Source organism: Dicentrarchus labrax, unplaced genomic scaffold, assembly GCF_905237075.1.
Source record: "Dicentrarchus labrax unplaced genomic scaffold, dlabrax2021, whole genome shotgun sequence".
NCBI classification, from domain to species: domain Eukaryota; kingdom Metazoa; phylum Chordata; class Actinopteri; family Moronidae; genus Dicentrarchus; species Dicentrarchus labrax.
Window position 1 is genome coordinate 6,744,001 of NW_026136707.1, and position 26,795 is coordinate 6,770,795.

Below are 26,795 nucleotides of genomic sequence, written 5' to 3' on the forward strand. Positions count from 1 at the left end.
TCAGATAGACTAAAAGGTTGCTAAATAAAGCAATATGTTACATGGATCTAAGTGTGCGGAAATCTTCACTTAACCTCAGTTAACCCAGCTGTAGTATTAATACAGTAATAATAGTTTAAAGCTCAAATGTGCAACATTTAGGAGGATCTATTGGCAGAAACTGAACTGGTATTTTCGTTATCTTAGAATGAGCTGTTTTAATCTATAGATGCTGCTGGTTGCCGTGGGCCACGGAGGCCACTATGTACAAATGCCATGTTTCTACAGTAGCCCAGAAGTTTTTGCACACTTTGTGGTCACTGTAGTTTCTCCTTAATGCTTTTAAGGGAAGGGTAAAACGAGGGGTTGCAATCTGCAACTACGCTGCTAGGTGCCGCTAAATCCTACACACTGGTCCTTTAAATCATATTTGGTTTCCTTGATAGATATAATCATATTTTATTGTCATCATTACAACAAGGACAACTCTGTCCTTCCTTATCTTTGATAGATGTTGTATTCAAACACCTTTTCAGGAGACTAACTGTAAATAAAAATATAGATTATATGGAATATTTTTAGAAACAAAGAGATAGAAGTACTTTTTCTTTTCTTTTTGGGGGTGGGTTTTGAACCCGGGCCCCTGCGGCAAGCACTCAGTCTTGGTACATGGGAGGCACACTCTACCAGATGAGTTATCAGAGGTACATTTTCAACCCACTGCAGGTATTCCTTTCAGACTGGACAACCTCCACCAACATATAATTACTGCCTGTATGTAGCCGGACAGGTGGAATCCAGTACTGGACACAGCTAGTGAACAACAACAACTGTCTAACATACTCTCCCATCCCGAGTGAAAATTATACCCTTGCATTATTATTACATACATTATCTATGTTTATAGAAACACACACACAAACACACAGAGACTCACCCACAAAGTAATTTTGGTACGTGGTGGCTGAGTCGACAGCCCAGCAGTTCTGGCCCCACTCATATCAGCTTCTTGTGACATTAATATTGAGAATGGATAGAGGCTCTCTCGCAAATGCCACTTTTAAAGCGCACCTCATTAATCTTGGCAAATGGGCTTTCCTCTATGCCGTTAATAATTTAAAAGTGACTGAAAATCATTAAGCAAATGAACTTCTACGTGCCGGCATGAAGTCAGCAGGGGTAGATTAAGGAAAGTCGCTGTAGTTTTTTGTTATTACAGTTTCTCTGCCTCTGGCATTTTTGAACACAAACACACACTCTCTGTTCTGCACAAACATATTGACCCTGATATACAGTGTGTCCATGGCCCTTACTCCTCTCCCTCAGGTTGTCCATATGACCTGGAGTTCAGGGAGGTGAGAAACAGCTCCCTGGTGCTGCTGTGGGCAGCTCCGTTGTATGTAGGAAGGAGCCCTGTCACTGGCTATTTCCTGGAAATCAGCCAGGGTGACCAATCAGACGACTGGACTGCTTTGAATGAAGAGCCAGTATCTGACACACATTATAAGGTGAGTCGAAGTGTTTACAAGCTTCAGTTCAAGATAACAAAAAGATAATGACGTAAAGTACACTCTTAATAATAATTAATTAGGATTTGTGCATAACCTGATATAACCAGGCCAGATATCTCTGCATTGTATAAAGTATAAGTGCATTTAATAACTCCTAAGTGCCATCATTATTCTAAAAACACACCCAACAGAAACTTTAAGTGCTCCAGTATTTCATTCCTTTGTCTTTCTGTGGCTCCAAATGTTTAAATAATGATTATAAATTATGACAACGATCTGTAAATATTTGATGTGTTTCTTATGACATCCAGGTGTCAGGTCTTCAGGCAGGTCGGACCTACCGTCTCCGTGTGTCGGCTATCAATGAGGCTGGAGTAGGTTGTGCTTCCCTGCCCACGGAGCCAGTGACAGCTCAAACCCAACCAGGTCAGCCACCCTGTCTCCAGACACTATGAATACTGTAATATTAAAAAAATCCCTGCCAAGGCTTGTTCGAGGTAATGTAAGATACAACAAGTAATCATAGGAAAAGCACCCACGCACTCCAGTCTGTGTAGTAGTTATTTATCAAGATTAGGAATCTTCTTTAAGCATCCTAAATATACAATTAAAACAGGATATAAGTGCCCTTGAAAGGAATAGTTCAGCATTTGGGGAAATAGGCTTGCTTGCTTTTTTGTCAAGAGATAAATTCAAAGCCAGGAAACAGTTAGCTTAGCTTAGTATAAAGACCTGAAAAATGTGGAAACAGCAATCCTGGCTCTATCAAAGGCTTCTGTCTTTAAAGTTGCAGTGGGTAATTTTTATAAAAAATAACATTTTGTCAACTTTGCCTAAACTTTCACTATATCCTGATTAAATATCTTTCTTGGCTCAGATTGGTTGTTTTCGTTCAGATGCGGTGGATGCTTGCAAATGCCATTAGGAGCACTAGGAGGAGCCAAAGGAACCTGAATTTGTTTTCACAGATTTCACAGTCTCGTGTACTACCGTCAGGATATAGTAAAAGTGTACCACAGCTTTAAATGACCTTTTTATGCCCGCCAAGCACTGAGAGCATCAGTTTATCCAGTGGTGAAATCACAAAGGCATTTAAATTATACAGGACATGTTCGTTTTAATGAAAATGCAACCAACCGATGCAATACTGGAACATACTTAGATAGATAGATTTAAAGATATATGACAAAATGATGATGATAAAATAAGTGAAAGTCTGGATGAATTAACATATACAGTATGTGAACAATGTGTTGCCTAAATATAATTAATTCTGGTAGTATTTTTTAACTTTAAAATCCTCATTTATAATTCTATGGATTTGCTGATGACAGCTGCAGCACATTACAGACTAAACTGAATAAAATATGAGCCGTACTCACCCACTCTTTCATCCTCAGGCACCAAAAACATCGAGATTGGAGTGGACGATGATGGCTTCATATTTCTGGGCTACGAGGCTCATGAGATGAGCGATGACAGCAAGTTCCTCTGGAGCAAAAATTACACAGAGCCCATTGACGCCGGGAGAGCTCAGGCACAAACCAAGAACAATGGGTACGGTTGTTCATGTGCAACATGATCAGTGCGTCTCTACTCGTTTGAATTCCATCAAATCTGTGGGGGTCTGCATGAACGAGGGAGAAAAATGCCCAGGCATCACTCTCCCTCTCTATAAGCTTCTGTGCCTGTTCCCTCATCATTTGATTTGAAACTTTGACTTTGTCCATCAGGTCAGTCCTCACCTTCACAGACCCCTCCGAGGAGGATCTGGGTCTCTACACAGTGGAGATGAGCGACAACCCTAACCTGTCGTCCAGCTACGACTTCACTGCTGAAGGTAAACTGAAAATAGAGTAAAAGATTAGGAAATTGTCACAACTTCACCTCAGGCGCAATGACAAAAACACAGTTCAGCTCAGTTGTTACTGAATAAGCTGACAGCAGCAGGAACAGCAGGACTTTTAATTTTAAGGGTCATCAAGCTCTTCTCTCAAGCAAATAATGATGCTCCTCACAATCACTTCTACAAGGTCACTCGTCCAACTAAGCATATGCTCTCAATCAACTTTCAGCTTAAAAACAGAGCCATGGAAGCTATTGTTCTACTCACCGGTGCTTTGACAATATGTGGGTATTACAAGTTTAATTAAGTGCTGTTTTAATTCTTTGCAGACCTTGAACGACTCAAAGAACTCAGCTGGCAAGTCCGAAATCCACGTACGTACCGAGGCCATTGATCTGTGCTGGAAAAAAGGTGCTCAGCTCAAATTTAGTGAAATCACACAAAAAAGAATAGCTCATCCTGAATTATTGGTATAAGACTCTGGTACTGGTCAGTAGTCTATAGTCTATTACATTTTTTACAAATCATTGTTAATTTAAACACTCATCTGGTATTCTACATTGATTAAATGATTGTCTAATCTAATTCAACATACCCTTGAAATGCTCTGTGTTTTTTGGCAGTGATAGCTCTGAAGTCAGGCTGGCAGGTGGAGGTTTCTGAGAAAGGTGCCATACGTCTTTGGCTTCAGACAGAGAGTTTGAGTAACTCTGCTGAACTCCGTCTCATCTTCAATGACCGAGAAATCTCCAGCACACCGGTAAGAACCACTGCGCAGGATACTGCAGCTCAGAAAGTACAAGCATGCCAAAAGCCCTGGGAGGGTTAGAGGATTTGATTCCCACTGTTGCTAAAAAAAAAAAAAAACCACATCATTCTGATATATTTTGATATTTTGGATAAAAATATCCACCGACAGGCAGGTGAAGGGAAGTTTCTTAAACCTGCATTCCTTCTAATGGCCAGCAGGGGGTCCAATAGTATTGAGCCTTATGCAGAAACAACCCTACTTCTCACTTGATTTATTAGTTTAGTAAATAGTTTCCTCCTCCTTTCCTAGTTTCCACCAGTAGTTTCAAGTCGTTTTTATCATACAGCATGATGTTCATTTTGTAAATTATGGTCCAGTTCAGAATAAAATAGATAATAAAGCAGTGTATGATGTATTGCTTAGCTACCTTTTGATTGACAAGTCATTTTCAGTGAGTCTCTCCAGCTCAACACATGAAACTCTGACATAATGCCAGACTCGAGGCTTCAAAATGATCAAATTTTGGGTGATCCAAATCAATGGGTGACGTCATGATAGGTTCACACTTGGTAATGAATTTTCCATAGATTTGTCCTAGATTCTAGATTTGAAGAATATTTGAGGATGTTGGAGGTCAAACTATCCAGTAGTGTTCTTATTTTTGGAGGTTTGAAGAGGCGAAAGTAGCAAAAATTAGAGAAAAAGAAACATATACAATAATATTCTATAAAAGTCCATTTAGTCATCTCGTGACCCCACCGAGTTATCTTATCTTGTTGCCCAGCTTGGTAACCACTGCTATATAGTGTGTAAGAGACTATATACTATATTACATTTTCAAATAGCACTAATTACATTACTGTCATCCATAAGGAAACCAGTGTTTTGGTCAAGACATGCATGTCCACTACAAAATTGACTTTTCTTTTTGAGATCTATAACATCAAATAACAGACTTCTGCAAGGCTAACATAACATTATTGTGTATTTGCATGCATCTGTGTTTATGACAAGTCACTATGAATCGCAAAACAGCTGTTAGTGTTTTAATAAACATCCTGGAAGGCAGGAAATTGAGGCTGCCAACAAAGATGAAGAGCAGGTGTGCCAGGCAGCAGAAAGGTCTGGGAACTGAGCTAATTTCACAAAGTCTGGGAGACAGGTGGATCAGCTGAGCTGAAAGGTAGAGAGGGAGCTCACATCTGGTACATGTGTCAGCTTTGGTTAGATGGCAAAGAAAGGCAAAGGTGGAAGGAAAGACTTTTTCTTCAAGCAAACATGCCTTTACCTAATATGTATTTCCTAGGATATCCGTTGCAATATATGTGGTTCAAATGTCTAGTAAAAAATCCTCCAAGTTCATTCACTTTCATAAAACAGCTCAGTGAAAGCCATAGATATTTGCACAAACAAAAACAAAAGGCAATTCATGAAAAATGTTTACCCTATTATTGACAAAATAATGTAATGCTACAGCAAGAAGGAACATAGCGACACAGTGATTTCACCAGCCATTTTAAAGACCTCAAACAAAGCAACAGTATAATCATCAAGGAGCATAAACTGAATGTGAACAATCCTCCTCAGCACTGGTATATGTTATGACACCAGGCTAAAAATAATCAGCTCTGCCGTCAAGGTTATTGAACCATGCAGTGATGTGTCCACAGAGGGAAAAACAAATACAACGCAGTATATTTATTGTGGTTTCACAACTCTGTCAGATACATTTTGTGTGTTTGCTTGTGTTTGTGCGAGGCGGGCGACTGCTTTATATTCAGCTGCCTCCATTCATCGCTTGTATTTCATTTTCATTTATTCCATTATTTCTCAATATCGGAGCTCCATCTGAACAGTACTGATTACACGTTATTTCTAAATGATCACAGCTGAGGTTTGCAAATTCAAAAGCCATTTGGCTGATTAGGGCCCTTAGGCTTGCCATACATCACAAATCACATCCACCACTGAGGCCTATCAACATGCAGGGCATACACTTATCTTGATGAACATAAAAGCCATGAAAATGAGCTCAAAGGCTGTTTTCTGTGCGTCTCAGTTTGTTTGTGTCTCTCTCTGTGGGTGTATGTGCATGTGTCATAAAAAAGGAATATTTCATCTAAAGTGTGCATATGTTATTTCAGACGTTTTCATGCATTGATTCACCCTATATTCACACATCATCTTTACAGTAGATTGCAAGTGGCCGTGTCTACATTCTAGCACCATCTGTCTGCATATGAGCTGATGTGTACTGTATGTGTGGCAATGCTTGTTTGCCCCTCTGCAGCAACGTAAGATCAACTTCGACAAGGCCAAAGGTCTGGTGGAGATACTGTTTGATCAGCTCTCTCAGGAGGACGAGGGCTCGTACACGGCTCAGCTGCGGGACGGCCGCGCCAAAAACCAGTTTACTTTGGTCTTTGTGGATCAAAGTAAGTCACTCACTCACTCGCCGCTATGTTGTCGTGTCGGCTTTTTGTTACAGGCCACAGTCAAAGCACAAATGTGGAGGGAACAATAGAACAGAACAGGTATCAATGTTAATGTGACATCACACCAGCTCAATTTACACTGACACGGTGAAGAAATGTTATCTTTACTTCCTTAATGTGACGTATTTTCCTTTGAAACAAGGTGTTAGGTTGAAATTAGGGCGAGAGAGATAAGAGTCTGAGGTCATGTCCTCTCTATTTCTTTCTGGGAATTTTAGCCACTTCAGGAACCAACCTGCAATTGAGCACTAGCAGCAGAATATGTTAGTCTATAATAAATAACTAGTTTCCTCACCAGAGTTAAAATTATCCATGTGAAAAGTCAGTTTGCTGACTTTTATTTTTTTTTTCCTTGGAAAATTTGTAAAATGATTAGCCTTTTTTGATTATAGCGGTAGAGTTGCAGGAGTTTAAAAATATGTAAAGGTGTGACTGATTGCAGTTACCATTCACATTAAAGACAGTCTTTCCTGTAAATAACAGTTTTCTGCCTTCATGGTGCAGTTATTTATGGATGGCAAAACATATCTGATCTACTTAATTGCCTCATTCCTTCAACAACAGCCAGGGGATAAAAATGTTGCCACGATGACTTCAGGAAATAATCTTTTTTTTAAATTTCATTTGGGATTATCTTTTCTTGTCTCGCTATATAAAGCCAGTCATTTTGGGGTTCTGTTGTCTTATGGCACATCAACAACCTGTGCTCAGTCGGTTTTTATTAAATATCCAGTTTTGTTGTCTTTCACCTAAAAGTCCACATTCTCACATTCACTGTAGGATCCTAGGATTGGCTCATCAGTTTTATTTTGGAAAATAAGAACCTTTTGGGAGCAACAGGTCATCATGACTTCCCTCCATATGACCTGTGTGTCTGATATTGTTTGTGTCTCTGTCAGAGTTTCGTCAGACACTGGCCCTGGCAGATGCAAACCGACGTGACCATCAGAGAAAGTCTGGTGAGACTCAGTGTAATACTGCATCTTTAATACAATGAGAGCCTTTGCTGCTGGGCCCAGCGTGGCTCAACAGCACTCAGTCTAACCCTAACCCATTGCAGTAAATTTTCTGTGAGTGTTTAACCTACTGCTGAAACAATACCTGTGTTGTGTCAGTGCATTATAAATTCAATGAGTGATACAACATTGCTTAGTAAGACACAAACTCCCTTTCATCTCATTCCAAATGTAATATCCAATTGTTGCAATAGCTTTTTGATTACATTTTGTGTCACACTGCTGCTTTGTCTTGTCCGAACCTCCAAAGAGTTACGTAAAGAAAGGAGAGTAGCTTCCTGTGCTACTGAACTCCATGTTTTTATCACCTGAGCTCTGAGGTGATAAGGAGAAGCTATACAGCTCTTCTGTGTGTTTAGGGGCCAGTGCCCGCTTGTGCAAATAGACTCTCTCACGCCACGTTCACTATCCACAGTCAGTGTCCATGTAACACGTTTTGTCTATTACATGCAGAAAACCATGATGCAAAAAGATATTAAACCAAGTGGGACACATGTTTCTGAATAGTCTCATCACTCTTATTTCAGCCAGCTGTCACTGTCAGTTCTGTGGTTTACCACACAGCCATAACTCACTATAGCTGCCACAAATTGCCATATTATGATGCATTAGTGTTTGATTGGTTGCTCTGAATGAATTGTTGCTTGATAATCACTGTCTCTATTGTTCAGTACAGATGGATAATGATGTGTTCTGTTTTCCAAGGACCCTATTTCCAGGACTTCTTGTCTTGGAGTGTAAATGAGGATTGCGAACTGATCATTAAGTGCAAGGTACATTTTTACATTTTATAGAATACATTTGCTAATTGGAATACCATAACTACCCTAGCATCATATTGAGAGCCCAGAAATGTTTCATCTTTCATCATTAGGAAGTAATTTATTTTACTCGTGCAAAATTGCAAATTTGTTGCTAAGGTCACACGTCATTCAGAGCCAAGATGATGTTCTACTTTTATTAATGCTTATTAAAAGCATGGTTCAACATTTTGGGTGACTTTTTAGATTTAGTGAACTTTGACAGAGTTGTTTCCCCCTGTTTTCAGTCTTTATGCTAAGCTAAGCTAACCGACAGCTCGCCCCAACTTCATATTGAGTGGACAGACTTAAGAGTAGTATCTATCGTTTCATCTTACTCTTGACAAGAAAGCAAATAATTCCACTTAAATTATTTATGTAACACATTATGTTAAACCAGTGATTACAGTCATTCTGACTTTTTTAATTGGTACGATAGGTTGCATGTATTACATATATATATTTTTAACTAATCCATTTTTAGGGGCTAGACACTTTTGTTTCAGGTATGGTATATTTCTCCATACACAGGTGACAAATATAAACAAGGACACGTCTCTCAAGTGGTTTAAGGAAGGTGTGGCAGTTACCCAAGTTGAGTATGACCAGTCATCAGGGACCAGCACGCTCACCATCTCACAGGTATCCAAAATGATTCTGCTCTGTTTTCAGACTACTAGACTTGGCGAGGGGAGTAAAGAGCTTATTTAAAGAAACAAACTGAAAGAGAGTTGATGTTTATGGGCAGTCTTTTTTATCTATTATTACAATATACTCAATATTTCATTTCAGAAGTTATGAATATGTTTAATTTTAATACGCTGGATATTTTTCCCTCAGGTTACGAAGAAAGAGGCAGGTTCATACAGAGCTGTGGTGTCAGACGGGAGAGGAGAGGATGTCAGCACCTTAGAGTTACTGGATGACGGTGAGATGTGACCTTGTCACCAGAAGTATCCACAAAAAATAATCCCCTTTTTGTTCCTGTGCACATTTCAGTCACCACAAATGTTCCATTCATAATGGAAGAGGGGCGATTAATGTCTTTTATTTTTTGCCTTCTTATCTCATTATGCGTCCTCAGCATTCAGCTACCTACCTCTAATCTTGCGTTTAATATTTATTGAGTTCCAAAAGCAATACAAAACACTGTCTGAAAGCTTAATTGTTCTTTTTATTTACAGAGTATGACAAGCTTCTCCAGCAGCTGAGTAAACAGTGTGGTGAGTTATTCACAGTTGGAAGCTCTTCTTTAGAGAACAACCTTTGTGAAATGTGCCAATGACTTGTTTTTTACAACAGATGTGCTGTGTTGGGGGGAGGATAATACAACTGAAAGCCATGTTAATTAATTTTGGTGTGTTGTTGTTTCAGAATATTAATGCGTTGAGCTCTGCAGATAAGAAATATGGTGTTTTAAATGACCGAGGAAATAATGCAAATATTCAGGAGCTCTGTCTTCTCTCTCTGCAGCAATGTCAGCCAGCCCACTGAAGATTCAGTGCACTGCTGAAGGTTTCAAGCTCTACTGCTCACTCAAATACTACATAAACTACCTGAAGACCAGCTGGCACTTTAAGTGAGTCTGCATGCAGAGCACCTCTCTGACCTAACACCCTATATGCAGCTACTGCCAAGGAGGAAGTGTTTCAAACTAAACTGAAATTCTGTAAAAACGCCAAATTTATGTAAGTCCCAAATAACATTGTTGAAAACCATAATGTGCAGAAAGACACGAACAGGAAAGCAAATTAAAAATAGCTTAAAGTTTATTTCGGCTTCAGTATCATGTAGCAGTGTGATCACAGTGTTTACTGCAAGCCACAAAAGAGCAACACTGTAAATGTCAAGCTAAAGATGCATAAGAACATGCATACAATACTGTAAAGCTGTATGACTGTATGGCAGCTGTCTCTTTGGCTGGTAAGGTGCACATGTACACGTCACAGACCATAAGACAGAGCCACACATACTGGCTTCACTCCTGCACAAGCACACAACCCAATGGAGGTAAGAGGTATATTATTAAAGTTCAACTACTAACAACTTAAAAGGTTCAGGATCTAAATGTGACAGAAGAGCTGGATTTTGCATGTTCTTATGTGGCAGCCGGGGAAACATCTCGACACTGAAACACCTGGTTTACTTATAATCGATTAAGTAAGACACCGTATACACCATACACTGATACCATGATGATCACCTGGGCAGCCTGGTGGTCATAATGGTGTGCAGCCCCATACGCAACAAACTGTGATGCACTGTGTGTTCTGACACCTCTCTATCAAAACCAGCAGTTTGAGCTACAGTAGCTCGTCTGTTGGATCGAACCACAGGGGCCCCACGTACATCAACGAGCCTTGGCCACCCATGATCCTGTCCCAGGTTCACCACTTTTCCTTCCTTGGACCACTCTTGATAGGTACTGACCACTGCAGACCAGGAACACCCCACAAGAGCAGCAGTTTTGGAGATGCTCTGACCCAGTCATCTAGCCATCACAATGTGGCCCTCGTCAAAGTCACACAAATCCTCACGCTGCCCATTTTTCCTGCTTCTGACACATCAACTTTGAGGACAAAATGTTCACTTGCTGCCTCATATATCCCACCCACTAATTAGTGGTCATATTGTTATGGCTGATCGGTGTAATTCTGTGCAACCAAACATTGGTGAGACCCACAAAACTTTTATTTAACTTTACTTTATTTAAGGCCTTATCTTTTCAAAGATACCAAATGTACCAGTCAGAATTTTGGCTAAATGTGTATAATATGACCAACAAGACATACAAGATAAATAAAAACATAGGACATTGGGGCCCACGGATAGCTCAGCTGGTAGAGCCGGCACCCCATGTACCGGGGCTGAGTCCTTGCTGCAGTGGCCATGGGTTTGAGTCTGACCTGTGGTCCTTAGCTGCAAGTCATCCCCTCTCTGAATCCCCCCTTTCCTGTCACTCTTCAGTTGTAACTATCTATTAAAGGCAAGAAAAGCCCCAAAAACATTGGAAAATTGAGTTTGAATATTTAACTCAAAATAGATTTGGAACAAGCTGATACAGAATATAGAAAATACTGTCAGAGTGTGGAATAAGATGTTTTTTTCCAACCGTTAAGTTATTTAAGGGGGAAATGGGAAAAGCTGTATGTTGAGGTGGGAACCAAAATAGTTTCTATTTTGCCGCATTGAAAGTCAGGAAATAACAGAGAGAGAGAGAAAGACAGGAAAGAAAGCGAAAGCTGTTCCACTGGAATAATTGTTTAAGAACTGTTTCTAATCTGCTTTTTTTTTTTAATATTGAAACATGCACGTACTTTTCATCAAATTATAAGATTCTGTGACATGAATAAACATACAACAATCATTCAAAGGACCTACTGTATGTATACTGAAACATAATTATTGCATGACAAAGGGTGTAACCAGTTTCTTCTTTGTAAGGCTACTAGCTCCATCTGCTGGGGGCTTTAAGGATAGCCTTTACAAAAGAACTGAAGAAAATCTAACCAGTGTGGTAACAAATGTTCTTGGTCCTGGATAGTTTTAAATGATTCCTGTCTGAACTGTAACCGCACTTTCTTTCCCAACTACATTTTGTACACATGACTTGGTATTTAGAGCAGTGGGCAGCCTAACTCTAGTGACCAAAGGAGCAGCTCTAGAGCTGAGACAGTGCTTTCGTCTAGGGCAAAAAAGCACTGGTACGTCCTTAACATGCATGCAAGTATCTGGTCTTTGTGTGTGTCTGTCTAATGCCCCCCTCCGTTTAGGGAGAAGAGGATTGACCAGGAGGCTAGGACAAAGCCTGACAACAGTATGCAGAAAGTCTGGATTGAAATCTTTAACCCAACAGAGAACGATAAAGGCAAATACACCTTGGAGATGTTTGACGGCAAAGAGACACACAAACGGCATCTTGACCTGTCTGGACAAGGTGGGTCGAAATTACATGTTTGAATTGAAATGGTCTGAAACTAAATTTAAGATTGAGAGAATATTTCAGAGCGGATATGATAAGATTTCATTTTTATGTCATTTATTGTTGTTTTCAACAGCCTTTGCTGATGCCTTGCTGGAGTACCAGAGATTGAAGTAAGTGCTGTGAATTTAGCAACATATTAGCAAATGTGCACCATTAAAAGACATTATTTTTAAGTGATGAAAGATTAAACATGTCTGGCTTTTACAGTAGCTAAGAGCATGGCTTGCTGTAACACTAACAGAAAACACTGAACAGTCAAAGGTAACAACTATTCCCTGAGAAGATCTCAGCACAGATTATTGTTGTTTGACACTGTGCAGTGTCATATTGATTTGACCCTTTGTTTTCATCCCTCAGGCAAGTGGCCATTGCTGAGAAACGTGAGTCACAGGTCTTTTCTGTCCTCAGCAAAGATTAAAGGGTCCTACAGTGAATGTCATCTGGGAGTTATTGCTCTTGTTTTGTTTCAGATCGGGCCAAAGTGACAAAGGGTCTTCCCGATGTGGTAGCCATCATGGAGAGCAAGGTATGACATTGTCAGGAAAGCATTTAAGGCTACTTAGACCCACATTCATACGCAATTATACTATGTTGTGATATTATCGTCATTTTCCTATGTCAGGCAAGTCTGCAAGAATCATATTGGTGTTCTGTGCAAGATTTGATCGTTTCTTATTCATTCATTTATAATTATTTGATATGTTTTGACTCCTCATCCTCTCTTCAGTCTTTGTGTCTGACATGCTTCATCGACGGCGAACCGGCCCCGGAGATCTTCTGGCTCAGGAACGACAGGGAGATTGTGAGCCAGAACCAGTTCACCATCACTAAGGAACCGAAGTGCAGCACCATCACCATCAACAATGTCAACATGGAAGATTCTGGAAAGTACAGCATCTTTGTGCGCAACCAGTACGGCTCTGAAACAGTTGATGTGACAGTGAGCGTTTACAAGCGTGGGGAGAAGCCTCCAGCAAACGCGGTGGAGATGGGTTAAGACTGCAAACTGAGTCAGAAGATAGAGAGATAGAGAGATAGATAGTGGATTGTTCATGTATTAGAAAACTTTACTGAGCATGAGGAAACTTTATTTATCATGAGAAAAATGTCTACTGAGGTTAATCAAAAATGTAATCCCCTATAGTCTGCAAACTCTCTGTATAATTTAAATACTAGACAGTGCAGGGAATAAAATTATCATACTCCCCGTTAGTCAGTCATAAAGATTGTTTCTTTACTGTAAGACTATGAATGAATGAAAAGCTGACTTAATAAGCAGTAAAATGCACCATTGCTCAATTCAATACACTTTTGTTATGCAACTTATGACAGCTGTCATTAGATAAAGTTAGCTGTCATTAGCTACTAACAGTGACCAGTTGCTTATGGTAGCTATCATGAGCAAACATTAGGATGTTAGCATTAGCTGGAAGCAAAGAAGCGTTTATTATTAGTAAGCTTAGCTATTGCTTTATTATAACTTACATTAGGGAGCCAGTTTGCTGACTTTCACTCTGCCCTATTTGTGCTACTGTTACATTATATTTTATCATTTACCCGTATTTAATAATGGTCACTAAGCAACTGTCACAACAAAACCTCCAAAACCCTCACGTATTAGGCTGTAGAGCTGAATGAGTTGTGTGTTGGTGTGTCGTGAATAAAGCAATTTCAAGTGATTTTCACTAGTGCATTGTTTTTATGAGCGCTCACAAATATTATATTTCCTCTTAATATTCATAGTCAGTAAACTTTTATTACGGTTTATGATCAACTATTCAAGACAATGTGGACTGCAGATTTCTTTGTGGATGATTTTGCAAGCAGAGATTATGTCTTGCACTTTAAAAACCAACAGTCCGTAGTGTCATTAACCTTACTGCTGGGCCCCAGTCGACAGGCAGATTCATGTTAGGAGGTTCAATGGCACACTGTGGAAAGGTCGTAGACGTCCAGTAAGTTCAGTTAAGATCTAATGTTCAATAAATGAGTTCTTTAATAAAAAACATAAATATGGCTAATATTTAATGAATGCAAGTGTATTAAATAAATAATTTATAATAGAGTATTATCCTCAAACTCAACTTCGAGTGAGCCCTGTGAACTTTACAGTAACTGAAGGACATGATTTATTCTTTGTTCATATACTGCCTGTTTATTGTTGCACATATAAAAATCTATACATATTTCTTATCAATGAAGCTCTTGAACGCATGTAACAAAAATAAATTTAAATGGATCTTTGGTGGAAGCTGAGGTTTGACCAAACAGGAGTAAGTGAACTCCAGGTTGTTCAAACAGCAGTGATTACTTCAGAGGGGTTTGTTACTCATTACACATAGCATTGGGATCCCCTTTTTGCTTTACTGTATAAAAAGGTGCAAGACTACAGTCACATCCTCTACATTGTGTTGAGCTTCACACAGCTGTCACAGCCTCCAGCCCACTTTGGTAAAGGAGAATCCAGATCTTCTAGAAAACATGGACTTCAACGGAACATGGCAGGTCTACGCCCAGGAGAACTACGAGGAGTTCCTCAGGGCAATGGGTGAGAAAAACAAACCGGGGGCTCTGGTAGAGCTGCAGGGGTTGGCAGAATATAAATAAATATATTATCTTTGGTAGCTGAAGATAAAGTGGCTATTTTGATGTGTTGTAATGTTTATTATAACCACATAGCGTTACAGTCCATAAAGTCCTTACTCGTAAATTGCAGGAATTAACAAAAACACGTGCTTTGCTTACCAGAACTTCCAGCAGATGTCATTAAGATGGCCAAGGACATCAAGCCAATTACTGAGATCAAACAGAATGGCAATGACTTTGTTGTCACCTCCAAGACCCCTGGAAAGACTGTGACCAACTCCTTTACCGTTGGCAAGGAGGCTGAAATCACCACCATGGACGGCAAGAAGATCAAGGTTTGTAACTGTAATTTACAGTAAGACAGTATAGAAAGATTTTAGATGGTGTGTTACCTGATTTAATAAAGTATGAATACGCTTAAAGCAGAAATATGTGTTATTTTTTTCAAGAAAGTCTGAAATATACTGTGTAATGAACTATTATTACACTATTATCTGTTGCAGGGTTGATGGAGATGTGCATGTTGGTGTTCTGTTCAGTTTCTTTTTGGGTCCATGCTTTGTTTTGTGATACGTATTGTCTCCTCCTCTGACCCCCAGTGCGTCGTCAACCTGGAGGGTGGCAAACTGGTCTGCAAAACCGGCAAGTTTTGCCACATCCAAGAGCTCAAGGGAGGAGAGATGGTTGAGGTACAGTACATCCTACCAGAACTCACTCTTTCTTACACACACCAGTTATCTAAGACCAGATACAATTTAAATGTACTCACTTCAAATGTGTGTGTAATAATCTTAAATAGTGTCATTTATCTCCAGGCCACAAATTAATTACGCTTCTTTTTCCCTTATCCCTTTTCAGACTTTGAGCATGGGCGCAACAACTCTCATCAGGAAGAGCAAAAAGATGTAACCTCGGCAGTGAAAGAAACCAATGTCTATTTAAATAAATAAAAAAAAAGTTGGTTAATAAGTGTGGTTTGCATCATTATTTTTGAGCAAATACCCATGCATGGGTCTCTTTGTAAAAGCCTACTCAACATCCTTATTATTAGTAGTTGTATTATTAGTAGTATTAGTTATTATTATTATTATTATTATTATTATTATTATTATTATTATTATGTGAAGTGAAATAATAGAATAAGTGGATAAGGTTAGGTAAGGTGCGTGTGTGCCATAGACGGTATATGTGTGCCTTCGTGGCTGTACAGCTGTGAGCATGCGCAGTGCGGAGAGAACACTTTGACCACGTAGTTCCTGTCAGCTGCGGTAAAGCATCGGGGTTTGTAAAAAAAATAGCGATAAAAAAACACAAATTCGTGGCCGCCAAATTGTCGCAAGGCGTCGTTAAAAAAATGGCGAGGTACCTGAGGCCGCCTAACACATCTCTCTTCGTTAGAAACATCGCCGACGAGTCCAGGTATGTTGTCATTTTTAACCCCGCTGGCGTGTTTGGAAGCGTGGTTAAGCTAACGTAATGCTAATCAGTTAGCACACATGTTATCACAATAGATGACGAGTGAAGCAGAGAGGCAGAAAAAAAAAAGCCGTGTTGGTAATTAATTTAACCTAACAGCTGCCGTTAAACTAATTTCCCTGCTTGAGGTTTGCTAACGCGTAGGTTAGCAAACAGGAGCCCGAACGACTGTGTTGTTGTAGCTTAAGTTAATGCTAATGCTAACGTTACCCCCCCTCCAGGCTACCAGCTTAAGCTAACATAAATATTATACGTTTAGCTACACGAGGTGCACTAGGAGCCGTTAGGGCAGTTTACTTAGTTACATTAACACATTATTATACAGAGCAGTTAGCTTAGCACGAAATAGGGATGGTAACGTTAAATGTTGGAAACGTTTTATTGAGGAGGCAAAATGCTACATACAATTTACACAATGCTGTTATCTTTTGAATTGCACTGAATCATCGATCTTTACAGGAAGAACGTAACGTTAGTTAACTATTAGATTTGGAATGTAGTGTGGAATTGCCAGGCAACCACAGCCCATAGTTGTTACAGTTTCATTCTATATTCTAAGAAACGTTCTGTTGCCTTGACAATAGCCCGCAGAATGTGACATCACGATCGAAACCTTGATTCTACATTTTACCTTGAGTTGCATAGACCTCTCAAAAAGGACATGCTGTGTTATTAATGAAACCGATACTATACGCTGTTTTTAACCTTTAGCCAGTTTATCACAAGACATACTCTCGCCATTACCCCAGAAGTTATCGAGCCATGTAGCTAGTTTGGGGATTTATGTGCCAAGGTTTTGAGATATCTGAATGTGAAACTCGTACTTCCACCCCAATACAGTGGATGCAAACTGAACTTTGTGGTCAAGGCACTGAATGAAAATGCATGTGAATAACTCAAAGTTTTACTCCTGAAGAAATTAATTCCAACAATGTACATAATTCTGGTTGTACTGTAAAGTTTCACCAATGTCTGGTGCTGATCTCAAAGTTGTTAACATATTTACTGAGAGAAGTTCTGTTACATTTTTTTTTTCTTTCCATCAGTGGTGCTATTTTTGAAATGTCACTAATACATTTTCAGGTTACTAACCCCTGTGACTTCACTCCCTCTGTTAATAGATAATGCATGCCATTTCTGTTTATTTATAGCTGCTATGGATGTGTGAAGTTGGCTGGCGGGGTTTTCATTTGTACAGTTGCACCTTTTTTAAATGAGGAAACTTCCTTTTGAAGTGGAACAGTAATTGGATTTGTCTTCAAATAAGTATTGTCATATGTTTTGGCTGGCTCCAGCTCTTGTGTGTACGTTGCACACTGGGCTCCAGCTAAATTCATATGGTAGCCAGCAGATTAAATGTGCTTATTTCATGACACTTTAGGCCAGAGGATTTACGACGTGAGTTTGGTCGTTATGGGCCTATTGTAGATGTCTACATTCCACTTGACTTCTATACACGGCGGACAAGAGGATTTGCTTACATTCAATATCCTTTATTCTTTTAGTTTTGATTTGAAAATGGTGTTTTCACAGAGGGATTGTAAAAGTCTGACTTTTTGGTTGCAGTGGGTTCCGCAACACCTGACCTTTTCATGTCACAAGTGTTTATCCCATTGCATGGGAATGTTTTTTTTTATGTAATTTTATTTTCTAAGAATTGTATGTTATCTAGTATATTGTACACAGATTTAACCATATTCCTAACCAATATTTCTTCTGTTGTTGCCTTAGAATGGTAAAGATACAGTTCTGGAGACTCCACACCAAAGAAAGTTGAAAGGCGGTTGTAGAGTAGATTCAAGCCAAAGACACCCAGGCAACATGCAGTAGTGGAATTGGGAAAATAAAGAGAGAGCAAAAGCATGAAGATACAAAGAGGAGAAAAGAGAGCACCAAGGCTTCCATTTGTCTACCAAAAGGGAGGAAAAGTGTTTATTGGGCAAAGACAAGCAGGAAACCTCAAGTTCTTCTGCCAAGACAATAAAGATCAAGCTGAAGGTCAAAGGTCAAGCATGTTAAAGGTAACAAGCCAAACTTTTTGTATCCTACTGAATCTGATCATCAATATTTGTCTTGTCCTCACAATTTGAAATCACAAATGGGTCTATTGGTTCAGTTTTATGTTTAATTTCAGACTGAAGACAATAAAATTTCATTAATTTTCACTTTTAAGTCATTACCTGAACTAGTTGATTTTTCACCACACTGATCTAACTCCAGTAGCTGTGTTTCATAAACTGCAGCTGTCAACCTGTGTTGCAGCCTTTTTTTGTAATTGTTGTGCATGTGTGCAGCCTTCTCTGTCCCAACTTTCCAAATTTCAAAATAAAAAGGCCTTAACAATACAGCACGTTTGAAGATGTACGGGATGCAGAGGACGCTCTTCACAACCTGGACCGCAAATGGGTTTGTGGGCGTCAGATCGAGATCCAGTTTGCCCAAGGAGACAGAAAGAGTAAGAACGATTAGCATTCCTATCTAAGCAGCATTTACCTTTTGTAAAGCCGCATTCAGTATTGTTTGGAAATATTGAGTGTGTAATTACCTAATGTCCTGATGTGAATTTGTCCATCAAGCTCCTAACCAGATGAAAACCAAGGAGCGCCACTCCCCCCGAAGTTTCTCCCGCTACGATGATGACCGGGATCGGGATAGGGACAGCCGCCGAAGACGGTCCCGGAGCCGTAGCTACGATCGACACAGGTCCCGAAGCCCCTCCTATGAGCGCCGTCCTCGGAGGTCGGAGAGCCCCAGAGAGTGAGTTCTTGGCAAACTTTATTTGTACTTGGGGGGGGGGGGGACTTCAAAACCTATGGAGAAAAAACAAACTAAGTTTTATAATCTAATCAGCACTCAGTGACAATCCTGTCCTACAATGTGTGTAGTAATTAGGGCTGGGTATCTAACTGAAATACTTAATACTGAGTCGAATGCTTGGTCCGATTTTGTGAAATATCTGATCAGACTATAAATATACAAGTCGGATCTTGATCAGGAACTTTTCTGATCTTTTTTATTTAATTTATGCAAAGTTTTTGTTGGTGCATTGAGCACTTTGGCATATTGCTTTAAATGAAAAACACAACATACAGTATGTTCTCCAAACTAAGAGAGATGGAAATGTATAATTTTGGTATATGGTTATCATATTGACTCCAATATCTTATATTTGCAGTACCCCAGCCTAAGACGTTTTAACAGACCCAACTGTGACTTAAGCTAATATCTAGGTTAATCTGGGTATTTTTTAGGTTCCTCTTTTTATTCATTCCCAAACACACTATTACTAAGAAAGAAGATCATCAAAATCAAAGAAGACTGAGGATTTAATCCTTATTTTATTGTTTACTTTCTGCCTCAGTGGAACTGCTATAAACCAGTCCTGTCTCTTTAAAAAAAAAAAAAGGAAAAAAAGAAGCAGCAGCAAGAAACCACACACTGCTTAATTACAATAACTCATTGTTCTCTTACCTGGATTAAATGTGTGGCACCTCATCTTGAAAGTTACATCCTGAAAAACTAGTTTGTTTTTATTTTCCTCTACAGCTCTCGGTCCTACAGTCGACATAGACGGAGCAGAAGCCACGAAAATGAAAAGTATGCTTATTTGTCATCTTGCAGTAAACAAGGGCTATTGTACTATTCTTAAACTATACAAAGCACACATTTTCTCATTAATAAGTAGTAATGGTTCCACCAGGTACAGAGGTCCTCCCCGTGAGCACCAGAGAACACACCATGAACCAGGCTCACGTAGCCGTTCTGCATCTCACTCCCCTTCAGCCTCCAGAGCCAGGCCCAAAGGTAAAAAGAGCCAATCCAGGTCCCACAGCCCGGCTGAAGACTTCCACCCAACCTCCAGCTCCCAGAAACAGTCTGTGGGACGTTCTCCATCCCGCTCCTACTCTAGATCCATGTCCCGGTCACGCTCTCGCTCCAGGTCCTGGGCTGGACGCAAGTCTGGAGGCCACTGACCTCGCAAGCCCTGATAATCTGTCTTTGATGTTTTTGTTTAGCTTTCAACTATAACTGGAGTGTTATGCTCGTTTGCATTTGTTTATCATTATGTAATGGAGGAGTCTGTTGCCAAAGGAAAGAGAGCAGCAGGAGCTCATATTTTTTTAGCATCGTGAAAAGTTTTTTTTTTTTTTTGAAGTGATTGATGAAAGCACAGTAGATTCTGGATGAGTTTGGGCAAATATTTTGTACTTGTAATGTCGGTAGGTGGAAAATGATACGGTTTGGCGTTGCCAATATTTTTGTACTTTGCGTTAGCAATATTCACATCCGTTCATACCGTTGTTGAAATGCCTCTCTATTTGGTTCCATTGTTTGTGTATTATGTAAACATGAATAAAAAGTATAACTTCAGGCCCTGACGTACCAGTGTTTATCAAGTATGTTAGTGTCAATGCCAGGTTTGTGGCATTTGTAATTATACAGCAGGCAAACTGTCTATTATAGTAGCTGTTAATTACTGTGGACATGAAATGCCATTGCCACCTAATACTTTGTCCAGAATTTCATGTGAAAATATGTTTGAGATGAGCTGCATTCATATTAATGTCCTTCGTTCAGTCACTGAACAGTCAGTTGAATATTTTAAGTGTTCCTTCATACTGCTACCCTAGTTTTATGGTTTTACTTCTTTATCAATAAATGAATAAATTCTCTCCATTCTTCTTTTTTGAACACCTGAGCTGTACTGACTACAATTTCATGGCACAAGTTACTTTGGCCAAGAACAGATCTGTTCTTGAGCTATACAACAATAAATCAAGTGTAAACACCAATTCGAAGATACTCAGGCACAGACAAAAATAGGGGGGAGGGGAAGGGATTTATTTCTTTTTTTGGCAAAATTTTGTCATCAATTAAACAGTGCATTCTTTTACATATGCTCTTTTTTTGAACACCAATTGATACTAATCTTAAAAACAGGGCATTTCGATCTTTTCATATTCGGTGACATTTTTTATCAGTGGGACAAATTAACAGCCAATTCATTACATGTTTTAAATTTAGAACAAGGAGACTTTACCATGCACGACTCAATCAGGGCAAGAAAGAAAATGTTTACATGAACAACCAATAGAAGGTAATAGTTATACAGCATTGGACCAAGTTCAGTTGTCAGCTGGCGGAAGAACAGCTGAGAAGTGAAGGTGGTTCTGATTAAAACATTTGGTCAGTTTGTGGCATTGCCACCTAATGAAACTAGTCAGTTTCAGCATGGGTTTCAACTTAGGCACAAACAGGTCAACTCAAGATTAAAAGCATCACGCTTACGCATACTGTAAGCACATTCGGAACTCAAATCCATACATAAGAAAGTCTCCTCTGGGATCAAATTGATTAGTTACTGTTTTGCTTAATTTGCATTTCGCGTCTTTCACCCTACACTGCATAATACAAAACAATAAAAAACATGTGCAAGATCTCTGGAAAGATAACAGTGCAGGGGTACTGGCAAATGCTATCGGCAGATTTAATTTTTTTTTAACAAAAATATTCTTCAGTATTGAAGTCAAGACATTGAAGTCAAGACATGTCCTTAGCATGTCTTATACATTCAGTGTTATTACTAAAAATACTTTTGTCAGACAGGCATCAAACTTGGCCTGCAAATGTACATATGCTACAAGTACTTTATACATTTCATTATTTACATGGCTCTTGAACACACTAACAAGCTCTCATACTTTGTTTTGTCATCTTTAGGCTGGCCATAAACAGCTCCAATTCTGCAAAGGGAAAGCAAAGAGCGCCTCAATAGAGGATTGAAATCACAAAAATAGAGAATCCATAGGGAGATAGTCAATTACGCCTCCATCATGTCTATAGCATCCTGGCCTGTAACTTATTAAAAACTGATTGCAGTGCAAGAGGGTAAACAAGAAGCAGAGGCAAAAGGCAAAGAGTGTCTGTTGATTATGGGATGGTCAACCATTAAGACCTGTTTTGTAAACATAAACACCGGCCTCCTGCCTCATTCAGAGTCCCTTGGGCCACTTCACTTCAGAAACTTTCCTCAGCTCTGCCATACCTTGCTTACAAATGCAAGCAGCTAACAGGACCATGTCACAAGACTTAGAAAGTGAAACTCAAACAGTCCCACTTATAAGCCGGGCCCTCTTCCGCATGTTAGGCTGCTGCACTGTCCTGAATAGGCTGAGACTGAGGAGCAATAACAGTACTGATTGGAACAGATGAACAGTTAGAAGTGACCAAGGGACTCAAACCTGTTCACCACTCGGGCTGGCAAGGTTAAAGTGGCAATGGCAACATTGCCGACCACACAGAAGTCCAAAATAGAAAAAAAAAAAGGAGGGAAAAGAATACAGCAAAAAACATTGCTTTGGTTACACGCAGCACTTCATACATCTTTCAACCACAACAAAAAAGGACTTGTACAAAATAATGCTATGATAGAGTGTTGTGGGCCCCGGACAAAATCAACTCCTATAGTGCATGTGCGCACAGCGCAATAAAAAAGGTACAGGAGTTGACAGTCCAAGGCCTGTGTGCCATGGTCTCTTATTACCCTTCAATTTGAGGTTATACTTTTGACCTGTACTTACTCACTACAGCTTATTACCTCCAGTAAGATAGCCTTTTCCCTGCAGAATTGCAGTTGAGTGTCCATTTTCTATACCAAACAAGGACAGAGATACATATAAGAAAATACAGTGGGCCCTAGTCAAAAAATGCTACAAATGTGAGTTTGCTTTAGCACCTGAACCTTTAGAGGAAGAGTCTAAAGAATCATCATTAAACTTATGTAAATGAAATATTGTGTCCAACAGAAATGGACCGTAAAGGTGTTGGGAATTTACCTGACCTATACTATAACCCTTGTTTGGTAGGGAAAAAGGCACTCAATCTGCTTTGACAGCCAACATTAAAAAGAACAAAACAAGTACAAAAGATATCCAGTTTGTCAATAGTCATAGAAACTGACTCCACTAAAAGCATCACCGACCAGCAAGGCTCAGGGGCTGTAATATCTTGAAATATTTGTTTGTTTTAAAAAAGTGTGTTAAAATAAACATTCGCAGCAAACACTGCTGCAAGTGCCTCACACTTCACACTAATGGGTCAATCTAAAAACATCTAAAAGTATTACAGCACTGAGGTGTTCCTGGTGGGTGGGTGCCCTCAAGAGAATCCCAGTTCATTGGCTTTTTTTTTCGATCATATGTGGGTATCCCTCTCAGGCCTGCACCTTTAGGAGGCTCTTGAGCTGGAAGGCCATCATCTCCCTGTTGTCACAGGAGCCCATTGGGAAGGACACCCAGTGGCTGGGGGGTTTGGGCAACACGCTGGGTGAGGGTGGCTCGCTGAACTTCGGCCCTGCGTAGCTCGGACTTCCCTGGGTGGCCAGGAGCGTATTGAGGTGAGACACAGCACCCTCCCAGTTCTGATCATAGTTGGTGGCAAAACGGACAGAAGCATTCTTGTCTGCAGACACGGCCTGCCGTGCCTCTGGAGACCTGTGGTAGGCTGCGCCTTTCTCGCTTCTGCGGTGGCCATGATGGTGAAGACCCCCTACCCCTCCTGCAGATGCTGCTGCCCCGTTCTGATCACGGCTTCTCTGCTTAGCCCGACCAAGTTGGTGGTTCTTCTTGGGGAACGGGCGCTCCGGGTGGGAAACTGGAATGTTGTACCTCTCTCCGCCTCCCATTATGCTTCAGCACTAGGTGTCACCTACATGATATAGAATATATGTTTAGTGCTGCACCAAAATCCTGTTAATATTGTGAAATTCCGGGGTTTTAATTATTATTATTTATTGTAAAACAGTATCTAATCCATCCACCGCGCCACCGCTCAATGAAAACAACCACCCGGGGGCTACGTGCAGAAACACCAGACAGTCAGGCCCGCGTCACCCCTCCCCCACACACTGTCGAGAGCAAAACAGCTCCAGCTCACCTCTTTGTTGTTAGAAAGTCGACGAAGCAGAGCTCTCTCTTCAATCTTTCGCCTCCAATCGGGCCCCAGGTCCTCGAAGTAGTTCTCAGTCTACTTCTCACTGCACTTTTTTGTCCAGCAAGGTCTAAGGTTTTCATGTGCCAATGAGCGTTGTTTTGACGTGGAGCCGAGCTGAACATCAACTCACCTCGGCACACGATGCTCCAAGAAGTCGAGTACCTTAAATAGGGGAAAACAAAATTCAGTCAAGTGCCAAATGGACGTGTTATGATGGCATTATACATTATACAAGATGTGTTATTCCGCCTGCACTGTTTTCTTCCAGGAAGGGGGAGGAGGGGGGACGTATATTAGAGTGCGTCATTACATCTAGCACTGCAAAACAAAAATCAATACCAGACAAAAAACGACAACTACTCATCATTTAGTGATAAAAAAAATATTACATGCACATTACTGTCGATCACAACAAAATATTACATAAGAAAACTGCGCCATGTTTATTATTCCACTTTGTTTGTGAGCCTCCAGCTTAGCTTCAGTGCAGTCCGCTTTGTCCTTAGTGGCTGTTTGTGTTGACGATTATCGGTGTACCAAAAAAACGTAGTAAAAGTTTGTATTACACACCTAAATCGCGGTGTATTGATTAATACAACCCTGAACTAATAGTTGAGTAAATAACGCGTTTGTAGTCTCGGGGTCTACACTACATTGGCACAAAACCAAAACAAAGAAACGATGAGCTCAATATGGCGACGAGGCACAAAACGGCTTCTGCTTACCGACTTCTTCAGGCTTGGTTGATGAAGCCCTTCGTTAGAAAGAAAAAAAAAATTTAGTGAAATCCCTCGGCGGACTATGTAGGAAGCACAGCAAAGCTATATTCCCCGACAAGTCCGTCACTTTCGAAGTTTATGTGGTGTTAAAAGTGGCCGTATAGACGCCACTTCTCTCTCTCTCTCCCGACTCCGTCTGAATTGCAACAAAATGGAATCTACAGCAGAGATATGTAGCTCCCTCTTACCGAGATCCGACCAATCACGTATCGAGTACAAACCGAGCGACCAATCAGCGACGAGACGGGCCAGACGCGTTCACGTCTGTTGCCAGACCGGTGACGTCAATCACCGACCCTCCTCTCTCCTTCCCCTTTGTTGGAGGAGCTCGGGGTATTTCCTGAGAGAAGTGAGAAAATAACAGAAAGCCAAACCACTTCCTAGCATTAAAAAAAAAAAAAAAAAGTTCACGCTGAACGACACAGGAAGTAACTACAAGGTCGCATTCGACGTCTTTTTATTGAGGGGGGGGCATTAGATGTAGTTTTGTGTTATGTAATGTCGCTCCCTAGTTCAAAAAAGGTAAACACCCAGGCCTACCCAGTTTAGATTTACTGGCATACGTAATTTTATTTTCTGCTTTGAGAAAACGGATTTGTTGTTCCACGGTTCCGGTTTAGTGGTTAAACCTGTTGTGCTGAGTTGAAACAGCTGCAACAGGCTGTAATGAAACACAACAGCTTCTGTCTGTGAGCTGCCCATCCCCCCCCCCCACACACACACACACACACATATCTCTCCCCCGAGCTTATCTGTCCTGCTAAAAACAAGACATTGACCATTTTATTGAAACAGCCCCTCTTATTGGGTAGTGAAATGAAAACAGGAAAGGGAGAGTGAGGTTTGACTGCACAGGGTATACGCTACAATAGGCTCATTTGGTGCCATACTCATACAGTCAGTGTGAGCTTTGATAGGCTACAAAAGCCCAATTCAGAGTTAATACACTACTGTTCAAGTTATATAGTGTCATATAAACTAATACTGTCATTAATCTGCAACAGCTGCACATGTTATTGGGGGTTATTTAGGTGTGAATCTTCTTTCCCCCTGATGTTTTGTTGATTTAACCTAGAACCAAATGGTTTACAATGGACTCCAGTATCACAGAGAGTTGAGGTGTGTGGGGATACTAAAAACAGATTAGTATAACATGTAAATTACAGGGCATATGTGGCTTGTTTACACTACTTTTTAAAGTTAAAGTTAAGAGTATTTTGATCATTTTCTGTTGTGTTACTGCTGAATAATTTTGTATTCAGTGGCTGAATCTGGTTTAAAATCATTGTTTAACACTTAGAACTTGGCCTCTGTTGCCCTCTTCTATCATTTGCCACCCAGCTTTTAGCTTTCATGTATCCTGTGTTAGACTCAGGTATTGTGTTATTTTTTTAGTTCTCAGGGTTTTCTACCTTACAGCACTTAGGCCTACTTAGTATTTGCTTTTGAAAAATGCATTTTGTACTTCCCCCCCATGTCTTTATAAGGTCATGTGTGATAGCCTGCTGTGCTCTTACAGCTGGCTTTATGGGAGTCTGCAGGTCTAAGTCTAAAGAATATAAAACAACTAGCGTGATAG

At 40.1% G+C, this 26,795-nt stretch overlaps 4 protein-coding genes across 4 annotated transcripts in view; 3 read left to right on the top strand and 1 right to left on the bottom strand.

Annotated features, from left to right (window-relative positions):
* myom3 (myomesin 3) overlaps positions 1-14,063 on the top strand; it is a 53,953-nt gene extending 39,890 nt beyond the window's left edge. Inside the window, exons 20-37 of the mRNA XM_051407828.1 lie at positions 1,306-1,487; positions 1,802-1,916; positions 2,891-3,047; positions 3,224-3,330; positions 3,666-3,710; positions 3,960-4,096; positions 6,378-6,522; positions 7,482-7,541; positions 8,304-8,371; positions 8,930-9,040; positions 9,239-9,326; positions 9,583-9,621; positions 9,872-9,977; positions 12,172-12,335; positions 12,457-12,493; positions 12,741-12,763; positions 12,854-12,909; positions 13,111-14,063. Coding sequence (XP_051263788.1) covers positions 1,306-1,487; positions 1,802-1,916; positions 2,891-3,047; positions 3,224-3,330; positions 3,666-3,710; positions 3,960-4,096; positions 6,378-6,522; positions 7,482-7,541; positions 8,304-8,371; positions 8,930-9,040; positions 9,239-9,326; positions 9,583-9,621; positions 9,872-9,977; positions 12,172-12,335; positions 12,457-12,493; positions 12,741-12,763; positions 12,854-12,909; positions 13,111-13,380 — 1,910 coding nt within the window. The 3' untranslated portion in view covers positions 13,381-14,063. The remainder of the gene's footprint in view (positions 1-1,305; positions 1,488-1,801; positions 1,917-2,890; positions 3,048-3,223; positions 3,331-3,665; positions 3,711-3,959; positions 4,097-6,377; positions 6,523-7,481; positions 7,542-8,303; positions 8,372-8,929; positions 9,041-9,238; positions 9,327-9,582; positions 9,622-9,871; positions 9,978-12,171; positions 12,336-12,456; positions 12,494-12,740; positions 12,764-12,853; positions 12,910-13,110) is intronic.
* Positions 14,064-14,762: 699 nt separating this feature from the next.
* Positions 14,763-15,938, top strand: fabp10a (fatty acid binding protein 10a, liver basic). The gene is made up of 4 exons (XM_051407831.1): positions 14,763-14,931; positions 15,132-15,304; positions 15,569-15,658; positions 15,828-15,938. The coding sequence occupies exons 1-4, from the start codon at positions 14,865-14,867 to the stop codon at positions 15,876-15,878; spliced, it is 381 nt and encodes a 126-aa protein (XP_051263791.1). The 5' UTR covers positions 14,763-14,864; the 3' UTR covers positions 15,879-15,938.
* A 255-nt stretch (positions 15,939-16,193) lies between these two features.
* srsf10a (serine and arginine rich splicing factor 10a) lies at positions 16,194-21,118 on the top strand. The gene is made up of 6 exons (XM_051407829.1): positions 16,194-16,388; positions 17,827-17,931; positions 18,797-18,900; positions 19,022-19,202; positions 19,992-20,042; positions 20,146-21,118. The coding sequence occupies exons 1-6, from the start codon at positions 16,324-16,326 to the stop codon at positions 20,417-20,419; spliced, it is 780 nt and encodes a 259-aa protein (XP_051263789.1). The 5' UTR covers positions 16,194-16,323; the 3' UTR covers positions 20,420-21,118.
* Positions 21,119-21,266: 148 nt separating this feature from the next.
* On the bottom strand, positions 21,267-25,370 carry pnrc2 (proline-rich nuclear receptor coactivator 2). Its single transcript, XM_051407830.1, has 3 exons — positions 25,163-25,370; positions 24,381-24,599; positions 21,267-24,152 (listed from the first exon to the last, which is right to left on the bottom strand). Exon 3 carries the CDS (start codon positions 24,127-24,129, stop codon positions 23,659-23,661), a length of 471 nt encoding a protein of 156 aa, XP_051263790.1. The 5' UTR covers positions 24,130-24,152; positions 24,381-24,599; positions 25,163-25,370; the 3' UTR covers positions 21,267-23,658.
* Between the last annotated feature and the right edge of the window lie 1,425 nt (positions 25,371-26,795).

What these genes read in the sequence shown, in the direction of transcription:
- fabp10a (XM_051407831.1), top strand. Translation starts at nt 14,865, where the DNA reads ATGGACTTCAACGGAACATGGCAGGTCTACGCCCAGGAGAACTACGAG. An exon ending in TGGACGGCAAGAAGATCAAG is followed by an intron (nt 15,305 to 15,568) that starts GTTTGTAACTGT and finishes TCTGACCCCCAG; the next exon opens with TGCGTCGTCAACCTGGAGGG. An exon ending in AGGGAGGAGAGATGGTTGAG is followed by an intron (nt 15,659 to 15,827) that starts GTACAGTACATC and finishes ATCCCTTTTCAG; the next exon opens with ACTTTGAGCATGGGCGCAAC.
- pnrc2 (XM_051407830.1), bottom strand. Translation starts at nt 24,129, where the DNA reads ATGGGAGGCGGAGAGAGGTACAACATTCCAGTTTCCCACCCGGAGCGC.
- srsf10a (XM_051407829.1), top strand. Translation starts at nt 16,324, where the DNA reads ATGGCGAGGTACCTGAGGCCGCCTAACACATCTCTCTTCGTTAGAAAC. An exon ending in AGAGGATTTGCTTACATTCA is followed by an intron (nt 17,932 to 18,796) that starts ATATCCTTTATT and finishes ACAATACAGCAC; the next exon opens with GTTTGAAGATGTACGGGATG. An exon ending in AGAAGCCACGAAAATGAAAA is followed by an intron (nt 20,043 to 20,145) that starts GTATGCTTATTT and finishes TGGTTCCACCAG; the next exon opens with GTACAGAGGTCCTCCCCGTG.